Source organism: Spermophilus citellus (assembly GCF_964194105.1).
Source record: "Spermophilus citellus genome assembly, chromosome: 5".
Lineage (NCBI taxonomy): Eukaryota > Metazoa > Chordata > Mammalia > Rodentia > Sciuridae > Spermophilus > Spermophilus citellus.
Window position 1 is genome coordinate 89,700,728 of NC_138186.1, and position 14,201 is coordinate 89,714,928.

The window sequence follows — 14,201 nt, forward strand, 5'->3', positions numbered from 1 at the left end:
GGTGGGGTAGGGAAGTAAGGAAGCCGTTTTGTCTTTTCTGTATCCTAGTAATGAGAATATATGAGTTTTAAAGTGGCCACAGTTTGGGGTAAAGACAATGTTATCTGTATATACTTTATTTGGAAAACCATGGTTTTATTATGTATCTTGATTTTTTTATTACTATCATAAATATTTAAAATGTGTTGGAGTTATGGAGCTCTCAGGAGCAGAAAGTTTAAGTTCATTTCTCTAAATTTTGACAGTGGTTGCCTAGTAATAGCATTATAGGTCACTGTTTGTTTTATGATTTCCTGAACAAATTCAAATAACTTGTTTTATAAACAAACTGGATCACAAAGGATATCGGATATCATAGTATGCTAAGAAGGCATTGTTATGGTTTGGATCTGGAATGTCTCCTGGAAGCTCTGTTGAAGGCCTGGTCCCCAATGCTGCAGTGTTCAGGGGTGGGGCTTTGGGTCAGGGCTCTGACCTCATCAATGGATTAATCCTTTGGTAGCTGAACAGACTAGGTGATTTGGTGAAAACTACAGGCAGGTGGGCATGATTGGAGGAAGTAGGTCACTGGAGGAATGCCCTTGGCACTGTCTTGTCTCTGTTTCCTTCCTCTTTCTTTCTGCTTCTGGTTCCATAATTGAGTACCTTTCTTCCACCATGCCCTTCCCCCATGACATTCTGCCTCACTCAGGCCCAAAGCAATGAAGCCAGTCAATTGTGGACTGACACATATGAAATCATGAGCCAAAATAAGTCTTTCCTCTTCCAAGTTATTCTTGTTGGGTGTTTTAGTCACAGTGATGAAAAACTGAGTTAACATAGAATTTATATATCCAGGGGTAGTGGGGAACCTTTAGAAATATTTTAAGCAGGAAAATGACATGATTGTTTTCACAAGAATATGCTCTAGTTGTAGATCAGAATAAGTAACCACTTTGACTTAAGTTTCCTCATCTATATAACAGGAACAATAAAATCTATCTAGTAGGCTTTTAAGAGGAAATTAAGCAGGAATAAATGATGCTTTTAAGCCAGTTGAAGTTTCAAATAATATAACCGCATTTTTGAAACTGTGTATCAGTGAGGCGAAAAAGTAAACTTTTCAGAAATGAGAAAAGTCTGTATTCAAGAAATTCAGATCACTTTTATAAGTTTGTATTTATAATTGTGATATAATTCTCTCATCTTACAATATCACTAAACTTGAAGTTGACCTATTTTTCCAGCAATTTATTTGTGTCCGTACTAACTACACCATCTTGTTAATCATTCAGGAACTTCAACCCAGTGAACAAATGCTCTTTGCACATAGCATATAACACATTTTTGTGGGGGTATTTGGGTAGGATGGAGATAACTGTGTGTAAGAGCTTATTTTGTGAGCATTTTATTTTCTCTGATGAGAGGTCTTTCTAACTGCTTGATCTCTCAAAATGGTTCTTTGCCCTGGTCTTGTAAAATTTTCTTCATCTTTAAGTTTGTTCTTTACTCAGATTCTTCATAATCACTTAGAAAAGGCAATCTTGTTTTATTATGTTTTACATGCCTGTTTAAGACGCTGAATATTGTCATTCCATCTGTGTTAGCTAATACAGATCCTTAGCTTCTTTAGAAGGTGGATTAACATTTGGCATATCTGTAGATGTGTCCACAGCTCCTCAGGAGCACACCTGACCCCTAGTGACCAAAGAAGGAAAAGTGAAGGATAAGAGGAATGAGAGGGTTCACAGGAAGATGATGCTCCTGGTTTCCTCTCACCTTGGAAGCGGAGAACATTTTCCTCTTGTGAACTGATGAATGGATTCTCTCATGGCAGTGGTTATAGCTGTGAAATGTCTGAAAGAGGCTGCTGAGGGGAATAGAAATGCTGCTCTCATCAATCAACGAAATATTGGCTTCTCAGATGTGGTACCCACGGTTTTCAAATGGTTTGGGGCAGCAGGAGCTTTAGTGACTGTAAATGTCAACTACTTGTGGGGTGGGGGTCAGGTGGGAAGAGGTCATGGTCAGTGGAGAGCTGTCACTCTCTCCCCTCACGTCTGTTCCTTCTGGGCAATCTGATGGAGCCTGGGAAGCGTTCTGGGAAGTCCAGGTAGAGAAGTCTCTACGGCAGGACCTGCGTAGTCCTGCATTGGATGTCCAGCGTGCAGACAGTGCAGGACACCTCTGTCAACCACCTCTTTTTTGCATCGGTTACCTCTGACAATGAGAAATCGAATCTCATTATCATGTTTCAGTTTGGAAATATATTTATTGTTTCAGATGAGCATTTCTCTTCTTTTGTTTGTCTTCTCTCTAGATAAAGAAGAAGCAGCAGGATGTGGTTAGATTTCTGGAAGCCAACAAGATAGAGTTTGAGGAGGTGGATATCACAATGTCAGAAGAACAGAGGCAATGGATGTACAAAAACATCCCCCCAGAGAAGAAGCCTGCTCAGGGCAACCCGCTGCCACCTCAGATATTTAATGGCGACCATTACTGTGGAGTAAGTGGCTGGACTGTTACCACACCATTTCATTTTCTTACTCATAGCACATCAGCTAGAGTGTAGCTGTTTTTTTTTTTTTTTTTTTTTTTTTTTAATACAGTGAAGACTGTGACCTCTTCACTCAGGGCCATAATCCAATGAGGGAAAGCTGGAGGGCATATGAATCCAGCATCACATTCAGTGTGTGCATGTGAGTGGTTGTGTGGTGTCTTGGGTGTGAGTCTGTGTCTGTCTTCCTGTTTCTCTCTGCTTTGAAAGAGGGGATGGGAAGGGAAAATGTGTGTATGTGTACTTGTTACGTTCTAAATGAAGCTTATCTTTCAATTAATACATTTGGTGGGGCAGAGTAGAAGAGGGAATTATTTTTGAATCTTTATCCCTCTGTGGTATAAATAACTACTGAAAACTGATTATAACTCAAAGTTCCATTTTTTATGATTATGAACCAGAGGGATTCCTATGAACTTCTAAAACCTATTAGGTGTCTTTCTGCTATAAGTACCATTTAAGAAGGTGAAGATAATTTTGTCTAATTATCTACCTACCTTCTTAGTCCTTTTGTTAAAAAAAACATTTGGTGAACTTCTTTCTAACGAGTAGGTTAGGATTTGCCTTTTGCTGTAGCTTTAAGTACATAGGTCAGTGTTTATTTTGCGACCATAGTTCTTTTGATGAAGCCTGGAGAAGGAGAAGGAGAAGGAGCTGCAGTGCTGAGGTACTTGAGACCATAAATAGCGGGGTTGTCTTTAGGGTGGAGTAAGGGATGCTAGTGTGCTTTAGTGACTTCAGAGGGAGCAGTTGCCTTTCCCCAGGGCTCACACAGAATAAGAAGTTGGAAAGTAAAGCCATGAATAGACTGCACAGCTTTCTTAGCTGTAGATGTGTGAGGAGAATCCTGAATGTGGACTAGGCATAACTGGTCCTGGTACTGCCTTACATTGGCCAAGATACCTTTGGAAATTTACTTATCTTTTTAAGCCTGTTTCTCATCTTTAAGCAAAGGAAAGTAGTATCTGTCTTACCTCCAAGGATGTCTTGTCACTGTTTCTAAAGTCCTTCTTATAATACATTATAATATGAAAGTAAAGGTTATTATTTTGTGGGTTTTTTAATATCACATATTTTACTGGGTGAAGTGTATTATAACCAAGGTGTGTACTATTCATGCATGACTGCAGAGAATAGAGCGTACTATTATGCTTGTAGACCAAAGTGAGGAAACAGTTGAAAATAAAACTAAAAATCAAGTAGCGCTAGAAAGCTTAAAACAAAAATCCAGCAATTTTTTCTCCCTAGGACAGGTACGAAAATACCTCTGTGCCTTTTGTAGTGTGGGGGTACTTTCTGAGTGTAGAATTCTAGGTTGAAAGAATTTAAATGCTGTTGCTTCATTATCATCTGCTTTCCAGAGCTGCAAGTGAAATGTCTAATGCTGTTTTCCTTGATCTTTATTTATATGTTGTTTGTGTTAGTCTCTTCCATGTAAAGTTTTAAGGTCTCTTATTCAGGTATGTACTCAAAATTTTTTGGTAAATTACTGTTGTGTACACTATTTTGCATTCATTGTGGTGACTGCTCATTGTGCCTTTATAATCAAGAAATTGTATGATTGTATTATTAAATATGTTCTTGTATTGTTTTCTCTGAAACACTTCTTCCTAGTTTTTCCCTGTTGCCTATGTCTTGAGTGCCTTTTAATTTAGGCGTTAGATTTTTCATATAATTTTCTAATCTGTTTTTCCCTATTATCTCCCTCTTTGATTTTTTTGCTCCTTCTTTAACTCTTAATTCTTTCATTTAGTTTTTATGTCATTCCCTGCCCCCCTTGTTTTTTAGTCTTTTTTTTCTTTTATTAGTGCATTACGTTATACATAATAGTTGGGTTCATTTTGACAAAATCATACATGTATAGTTTTAATTTACTCCATTTCAGTCCTCAGTGCCTCTTCTTTCCTTTCCCTCCTCCCTCCCACTATTCTCTTTCCTCTACTGGTCTTCCTTTCACTCATTTGTTTATTTTTATTTTTTTTTACTTTATTTTATTTTTTTAACAACTAATACTTTTTTTATTTATATATGACAGCAGAATGCATTACAGTTCTTATTACACATATAGAGCACAATTTTTCATATCTCTGGTATTCACATCAATTCGTGTCTTCATACATGTACTTTGGATAATAATGATCATCACATTCCATCATCAATTATAACTCCATGCCCCCTTTCTTCCCCTCCTACCCCTCTGCCCTATCTAGAGTTCGTCTATTCCTCCCATGCTCCTTCTCCTTATCCCACTATGAATCAGCCTCTTTATATCAAAGAAAACATTCAGCATTTGGTTTTTTGGGATTGGCTAACTTCACTTAGCATTATTTCTGTAACTTTATCCATTTACCTGCAAATGCCATGATTTTATTCTCTTTTATTGCTGAGTAATATTCCATTGTGTATGTGTCACATTTTTTTTAGCCATTCATCTATTGAAGGGCATCTAGGTTGGTTCCACAGTTTAGCTATTGTGAATTGTGCTGCTATAAACATTGATGTGGCTGTTTCCTTGTAGTATGCTGTTTTAAGTCGTTTGGGTATAGACCGAGGAAAGGGATACCTGGGTCAAATGGTGGTTCCATTCCCAGATTTCCAAGGAATCTCCATACTGCTTTCCATATTGGCTGCACTAATTTGCAGTCCCATCAGCAATATATGAGTGTGCCTTTCTCCCCACATCCTCACCAACATTTATTGTTGTCTGTATTCTTTTTTTTAAAAAATATTTATTTTTTAGTTTTTCATCAGACACAACATCTTTATTTTTATGTGGTGCTGAGGATCGAACCTGGGCCTCACGCATGCCAGGAGAGCGCACTACTGCTTGAGCCACATCCCCAGCCCATGTCTATGTTCTTAATAGCTGCCATTCTTACTAGAATAATATGAAATCGCAGAGTAGTTTTGATTTGCATTTCAGTTATTTGGCTCATTTATTTTTTTATTTTTATTTTTTTGTGTGTGTGTGTGTGCATGTGTATGTTTAGCTTTTGAGTTCTTTATATACCCTGGAGATTAGTGCTCTATCTGATGTGTGAGTGGTAAAAATTTGTTCCTAAGATGTAGCCTCTCTATTCACCGCACAGATTGTTTCTTTTGCCACGAAGTAGCTTTTTAGTTTGAATCCATCCATTTATTGATTCTTGATTTTAATTCTTGTGCTATAGGAGTCTTATTAATGAAGTTGGGGCCTAATCTGACATGATAGAGATTTGGGTTTATTTTTTCTTCTGATAGGCGCAGTGTCTCTGGTTTAATTCCTGGGCTTTGATCCACTTTGAGTTGAGTTTTGTGCATGGTGAGGGATAGAGACTTAATTTCATTTTGTTGAATATGGATTTCTAGATTTCCCAGCACCATTTGTTGCAGAGACTGTCTTTTCTCTAATGTGTGTTTTTGGCATCTTTGTCTAATATAAGATAACTGTAGTTTTGTGGGTTAGTCTCTGTGTCCTTTATTCTGTCCACTGATCTACCAGTCTATTTTGGTGCCAATACCATGCTGTTTTTGTTACTATTGCTCTGTAGTATAGTGTAAGGTCTGGTATAGTGATGCCACCTGCTTCACTCTTCCTGCTAAGGATTGCTTTAGCTATTCTGGATCTCTTATTTTTCCAGATGAATTTCATGATTGCTTTTTCTACTTCTATGAGTAATGTCATTGAGATTTTAATTAGGATTGCATTAAATCTGTATACTGCTTTTGGTGGTATGGTCATTTTGACAATATTAATTCTGCCTATCCAAGAACAAGGGAGAGCTTTCTTTAATTTCTTTATTTAACATTCTGTAGTTTTCATTGCAGATGTCTTTCACCTTTTTTGTTAGGTTGATTCCCAAGTATTTTTTTTTTTAATTTGAGGCTATTGTAAATGGGGTAGTTTTCCTCATTTCCTTTTCAGAGGATTTGTTACTGATATACAGAACTGCCTTTGATTTGTGAGTGTTGATTTTGTATCTTGCTACTTTGGTGAACTTATTTACTAGTTCTCGAAGTTTTCTGGTGGAATTTTTTGGGTCTTCTAGGTATAGCAAATAATTTGAGTTCTTCTTTATCTATTCGTATCCCTTTAATTTCTTTCATCTGTCTAATTGCTCTGGCCAGTGAGTGTTTCAAGAACTATGTTAAATAGAAATGGTGAAAGAGGACATCCCTGTCTTGTTCCAGTTTTTAGAGGGAATGCTTTCGATTTTTCTCTTTTAGAATGATGTTGGCCTGGGGCTTAGCATAGATATCTTTTATAATGTTGAGATACATTTCTGTTATCCCTAGTTTTTCAAGTGTTTTGAAAATGTATGGGTATTGTATTTTGTCAAATGCTTTTTCTGCGTCAATTAAGATGATCATTTGATTCTTATCTTTAAGTATATTGATTTGATGAATTACATTTATTGATTTTCATGTGTTGAACCAACCTTGTATTCCTGGGATGAACCCCACTTGATTGTGGTGCACTATCTTTTTTATATGTTTTTGTATTCAATTGCCAGAATTTTATTGAGAAATTTTTGCATCTATGTTCATTAGAGATATTGGTCTGAAGTTTTCTTTCTTTTATGTGTTTTTGCCTGGTTTTGGAATCAGGGTGATATTGGCCTCATAGAATGAGTTTGCAAGTGCTCCCTCTTTTTCTATTTCACAAAATAATTTGTAAAATGTAGGTATTAGTTCTTCTTTATAGGCCTTGTAGAACTCAGCTGTGTATCCATCTGGTCCTGAGCTTTTCTTCGTTGGTAGGCTTCTGATGGCATCTTCTATTTTCTTGCTTGAAATTGATCTGTTCAAATGTGTATATCATCCTGATTCAATTTGGACAACTCATATGCCTCTAGAAATGTCAATGCCTTCCATATTCTCTATTTTATTAGAATACAAGTTTTCAAAATAATTTCTAATTATCTTATGTATTTCTGTAGTGTCTGATGTGATATTTCCTTTTTCATCCCATATGTTAGTGATTTGAGTTTTCCCTCTGCTTCTCTTTGTTAGCATGGCTAAGGGTTTGTCAATTTTATTTATTTTTCGAAGAACTTTTTGTTTTGTCAATTTTTTCAATTGATTTTTTTGTTTCAATTTCATTGATTTCAGCTCTGATTTTAATTGTTTCCTGTGTCCTACTGCTTTTTGATTTGTTCTTCTTTTTCTAGGGCTTTGAGATGTAGTGTTATGTCATTTCTTTGTTGACTTTTTCTTCTTTTAAGGAATGAACTCCATGCAGTGTACTTTCCTCTTAGTACTGCCTTCATAATGTCCCAGAGATTTCAATATGTTGTGTCAATGTTCTCATTTACCTCTAAGAATTTTTTTAGTCTCCTCCTTGTCTTTTGCAACCCAGTGTTCATTCAGTAGCAAATTATTTAGTCTCCAGGTGTTGGGATAGTTTTTACTTTTTATTTTATTGTTGATTTCTAATTTCATTCCATTGTGATCTGATAAAATGCAGGGTAGTATCTCTACTCCTTTTTTATTTGTGAAGATTTGCTTTGTGGCATAATATATGGTCTATTTTAGAGAAGGATCCATGTGCTGCTGAGAAGAAAGTGTATTCACTTGTTGAAGGATGAAATATTCTATATGTCTTATTGAGTTCTATAGTTTCTTTGTTCAGCTTTTATTTGGAAGATCTATCCAGTGGTGAAAGAGGTGTGTTAAAGTCATCCAGAATTGTTGTGTTGTGGTCAGTTTGACTCTTGAACTTGCGAGGAGATTGTTTGATGAGCATAGATGCTCCATTGTTTGGGGGATATATATTTATAATTGTTAAGTCTTGTTGGTGTATGATTCCCTTGAGCAGTATGTAGTATCCTTCTTTATCCTTTTTGATTGACTTTAGTTTGAAGTCTACTTTATTTGATATGAGGATGGAAATCCTTGCTTGTTTCTGCAGTCCATGTGAGTGGTATGATTTTTCCCAACCCTTCACCTTCAATCTGTGAATGTCTTTTTCTATGAGATGAGTCTCTCGGAGGCAGCATATTGTTGGGTCTTATTTTTTGACCCAATCAGCTAGCCTATGTCTTTTGATTGGTGAGTTTAGGCTATTAACACTCAAGGTTGTTATCAAGACATGATTTGTATTCCTAGCCATTTTTTATGTCCACCCACTGCCCATGTATGTCATGGTTCAGGGCTGTAGATGTCTCCAACTTTATCCAAATAATGAAGTTTCTGTTTTTTAAATCTTTTGTTATGTTGACTGTTTGAGAGAAAGGAGGCCTTGACATCCTTGCTCTATCATTAAAAGCAAAGTCTTCAGAGCCCCTTGAACAGGGGAATGTATTGAATGAATAAAAGAGTATAATGTTGTGAAGTCATGTTAACTTCATTCTCCTTATTTTTAGTTCTTTATGACTTCTGAATCTCTCTGTGTCTTTCCCTGTGGAGTCTGGGGAGGTTGTTTCAGGTAGACTGCCTGGGAGCCGGCTAGAGGTTATCATATTGATTAAACTGTGCAAGATAAATGGCATCTTCTCTGCTCCAGTGGTTTTGCTCCCAGGGTAGTGACGACAGCAACTGCTGGAGTGTGTCCTGTCATCATACTCTGTTCTGGCAGGCCTGTTGAAGACAATGTCTGCTTTTATCCACATCAAGTAAATATGACCCTGACAAAGCATTAGAGGGCAACCAGCACGAGACCTCATTTATCCACCTGCTCCTGTGCACCTTGCTTTACCCAAGGATGGTTTATGAGTGGTCTCATGTGGTTGGTTAACCTCTAGAAACCTATCACATCCCAAGTGACAGGATCCAGAGAGTCTGCCCATTCTTCTATACCCTGAATTGACCAGGAATTTATTACTTTATTTCATACTGAATTAACTAAGCATACGGTACATGGAGTAAGGGTGGCCAATGTGGTCAGTGGACTTCCCTCTCACATTTAGCATTAGAATATCCTTTCTGTTGGGAGGAATTTAAGCTGAATGGAAGTTCCCTGGCTGACTCTCAGTTCTTCTTACCCAGATTTTGAACACTGAGAGGAAGATGAACAAACAGGTTCAGTAGGAATCTGTTTGTGGCAGTGAGTATCCAGGGGTGATGGGGCCAGGCCATTGCTGTGTCTGGTGACCTTACACAGCTGAAATTGGGTGTGGCCCGAGTTTGTTCTTGGCTACTCAAAACAACAAATCCTTCCTGTTTCCTAAACTGGTTCTCCAGCTTTAATGTGGGTTCTGTCCTCTCCTCACTATGCCTCCATGGATTCCTTTCCCCTTAAGTTGCCAGTGACCTTTCTAGTTCATTTGCATTCAAGAACCCGAACTGGCACCACCATGTTGTTATTGCTGATTCCCAGGAATGTTCTGCTGTGAGCAGGATTTTTCTCTGTAAATCTGGAGATGGGTTCTAAAGATAAACGTCCCAACCCCTAGGCTTTCTGATGAGTTTTAGTGTGTGGTTTAGATTTTAGAAAGCTTGGGTCGTCATGTTCAAGGTTTTAATTCTTTTTTCTTTCTATAGAACTGGCATGTGTGGAATGTACTAGAAATGAAATCCATATATACCAAGGGAAAATATTTATTCTCCTTTTATCCCTTTTTTTCCTTTCTGTTTAGCAAGCAAATGATTTGGATTTTTAAATATATTTTTCTTTTTTTTATTATTAGAAACCTTTATTGTAGTAAAAAACATGTATCGTAAAAATCTTAGCCATTTTAAATGTACAGTTCAGTAGTATTAAATTTAATTCACATGGGTGTGAAACAAACCCCCAGAACTTTTTATCTTACAGAATTGAAACTCTGTATCCATTAAACAACTCCCCTCAGCATCCTTCCCAGCCCCTGGCCACCACCATCCTTTCTATTTCTAAGAATTTGACTACTCTAGATACCTCATTCATATAAGTGGAATTCCACAGTGTTTGACTCTTCATGACTGTCTTCTTTCACTTAGCATGATATTCTCAAGGTTTATCCATGTCATGGCTTTGACAAGACTTCCTTTTAAGGCTGTGTACTGTTTCATCCATTCATCCATCAGTAGTCATTTGGGTTGCTTCCACCTCCTGGCTGTTGTGAATAGTGCTGCTATGAACATGGGTGTGCAGATTTTAAATTCCGTTTGATCTATATGTCAGAGCAGGGTTCCTAGGTCATACGGGTAGTTCTACTTTTAATTTTTTAAGGAACAGCCAAACCATTTTCCATGGCTCTTGCAATATTTTATAGTCTCACCAGCAGTGCACTGAAGTTCCAACTTCTCCATCCTCACTCACACCTGATATTTTCTGCTTTGTTTGGTTAAGTTCTTGTGGTAGTCTATTGTGTGTGAAATGGTATCTCATTGTGTTTTTTATTTGCATATCTCTGATGATTAGTGATATTGAATATCTTTTTAATATGTTTGTTAGTCATATTTATTTATTTATTTATTTTGGTCCCAGGGATTGAACTCAGGGACACTCGACCACTGAACCACATCCCCAGCCCTATTTTGTATTTTATTTAGAGACAGGATCTCAATGAGTTGCTTAGCACCTTGCTTTTGCTGAGGCTGGCTTTGAACCAGTGATCCTCTCCCTCAGCCTCCCAAGCTGGAATTACAGGTGTGCATAACTGTGCTTGGCAGTCATTTAGATTTTATCTGTGGGAAAATCTCTTTTCAAGTCCTGTTCCCTTATTTTAGTCCAGTTATTTGACTTTTTTGTTGCTAGGCTATAGTGATTCTTTTTTATATTCTCATTAGATAGTAATCCCTTTTCAGGTATTTGACTTGCAGATATTTTCTCCTGTTCTTGTGTTTTTACTTTGTTGACTGTATCCTTTGATGAACAAAAGTTTTTTCAAGTTTGATATACTCCATTTATCTATTTTTGCTTTTGTTGCCTGTGCTTTTGTTGTCATATGCCAAATCCATGATAAGCTTTTCCCATGTGTTGTCTTCTAAAAGTTTTGAAGTTTCAGGTCATAGGTTTAGGTCTTTAACACATTTTGAGTCCAGTTTCATTCTTTTGTGTGCGAATATCCAGTTTTCCAATATCATTTAAGAAACTTGTCCTTTTCCCATTGAGTGGTCTCGGCATGCTTGTCTATCATTAGACCATATACACAAAGGTTTTTTTTTGAGCCTCTCTATACTATTAGTTTATATTTTTTGTCTTTTTGTCAATATCACACTATTTTGATTACGAAGCAGTGTAATATATTTCAATGTCAGGAAGGAAGTATGAGTTCTTCAACTTTGTACTTTTTCCAGATGTTTGGCCATTTGGAGTTCCTTGACAGTCTATAAGAATTTCAGGACTTTGTTTCATTTCTGCAAATAAATGCTCTTGGGATTTTAATAGGGATTACATCAAATCAGTAGATTGCTATGGGTGCTATTGACATTTTAACAGTGTTGAATGCTTCATTGGGTGTGATGGCTATATTCACAGTTATTTGGGAGGCTGATGTGGGAGGATCACTTGAGCTCATGAGTTGGAAACCAGTCTGGGCTGTCATAGCGAGATGACATCTCAAATGCAAATAAACAAACAAAAACCCTCCAAAGCATTAAGTTTTTCAGTCCATTAACGTGGGTATCCATTTATTATGTCTTCCTTAATTTCTTTTAGCATGATTTGTAGTTTTTGGTATATAAATCTAATTAGGTTTATTCCTAAATGATTTATTCTTTTGATGTTATTATAAATAATTTTTTAAAATTTCCTTTTCTAGTCATTCACTATTAATGTATAGAAACACAATTAATGTTTTTAGTTCATTTTGTGTCCTGTAGCTTTTTTCTCCCAAGCCACACTGTATTCAGCTTTATTAAAAACAGTTTTCATAAACAATCATGTATTTCAGGCAGGACATGAGCTGACAGTACTACAACTTCCAAACTCCCTTTTTGGGTAGACTACCAAAATCAGAAAGCCACTATAAACCCAATGAAGTCTTCATGTGATGCTCTGAGTAGGGCAGGTTTAGAGACACAATTGACATTTCACATTTAACATGTTTAACAGCTTTTCATGAGCCAACCCTGACTTTCAGGAAATGAAATGAAAATGTCAGAATGATCAGTCTAAAGATCCACAGTTGAGAAAAGTAACTGCTCCTCTTTTGAGGGACACTATCTCCAGATTCCTTGACATATTATAAAACCTATTGTTGGGAGTCAGATCTTAACAGGTCTCGGGGTTTAGGAGAGTTAAGTCTATGCCCATGGCAGAGATGGACAGGAGGACATAAAGATGAATTTAATTTTTCTACACCACAGGACTTTTGTCCTAAGGTGGCTGTGTGTGCCATCAGTTAATCCCTCCTTCTGGGAGCCAAGAGGAAGTCTCTCAAAAAGAGCAGGGAAAGGTGTTTCCCCGACAGCAGTCCAGCTTTGGAGATATTCTACTGCTGATATATGCTCCTATCCCCCAAAACAACAATGAAGTGTTCTGTGTGCTAACAACATATCTTAAAAAAAATCTTCATTTTTATAAAACTTGATAAAAAATAGTATTTCAAACCATACAGTCACCAGATATACACTGTTTTAGTCATCCTTTTCACTGCTGTGAAAAGACCTAACAATTTCAGAGGAGGAAAAGTTTATTTAGGAGCTCACAGTTTCAGAGGTCTCAGTCCATAGAAAGCTGACTCCATTCCTCAGAGCTCCAGATAAGGAGGGAACGTCATAGCAGAAGAGTGGGTGGAAAGCAACTCAGGACACCATAAGGGAAGGAGAGAAAGGGGGTGGGGGAGACACACTGACTCCACTCCCCAGGAATGAAATATATACCCCAGAGGTACTCCCCCAGGAACCTGCCTCCTCCAATCACACCTGACTGCCTGCAGTCACCAGCCAGTTCATCCCATCAGGGGAATAATTCACTGATTGTGTCAAGGCTCTCATAATACAAACATTTCACCTCTAAACTGTGCATTGTCTCACACATGAGCTTTTGGGGATACCTAATATTGAAACTATTACATACACAGTTATAAAACACTTCCCTTGGCATCTGTAGCACCTTCAGCCTTCTATGCCTGGCCAGTTTGGGCATCTTCATTTCCTCAGGGTTCTTCACATCCTTGTCAGTGTCGGATTTCTCCTTTTTCCTGTTAGGTACGGTCTCTCCCTTCTTGCAGGGGCACTTTGAGGCTTGGGCTCTGGCTTTGGAGGAGCAGGTTCATCAGACAACCTTGCAGATCTTCTCTGTGATTCATCCTTCACCTTGGCTTTATCTCTTTAGCCTCCTCTTCAGCCTTTCTCCTGGGTATGGTGGCAGTGCCAGGATGCTGGCACTGGATGCTGGGATGAAGTGGTGTGCAGCTTTGGTCAGCTGAGGGGTTGTTTTTGCCTTGTCTTCTTTGTGTCCCATAGCTTTGCTGAATTTGTGTTTTAATTCTTTCTTTCTTTCTTCTTTTTTTTTTTTAAAGGTGGTACTTAGAAATGGAAATCCAGTCAAGTTTGATCTGGCTGGGAAACACTGATTCATGGATTAACCATCAAGGAGGAAAAAGCGGTGGCTGTACAGATAGACAGGTCAGTGTAGGTTTAGCTGAGGATGCCAGTGCTCAGTCAGACATAGGGCAAAGGTGAAGGGAAATAGAGCGGGTTTAGATGTAGTTAGAGTTCGTTTTGTAAAATCCTGTCTTATAATGAGAAAGGACAGTTTATCTGAAAGACAAATGGACAATTTTATAGAAAGATAACCTTTGACCATTTCCATTAGGCA

The 14,201-nt window shown here is 37.6% G+C and overlaps 1 protein-coding gene across 1 annotated transcript in view; it reads left to right on the top strand.

Annotated features, from left to right (window-relative positions):
- The window catches only part of SH3BGRL2 (SH3 domain binding glutamate rich protein like 2), an 84,617-nt gene that overhangs the window by 47,427 nt on the left and 22,989 nt on the right, over nt 1-14,201 (top strand). The window contains exon 2 of the mRNA XM_081295269.1: nt 2,300-2,485. Coding sequence (XP_081151395.1) covers nt 2,300-2,485 — 186 coding nt within the window. The remainder of the gene's footprint in view (nt 1-2,299; nt 2,486-14,201) is intronic.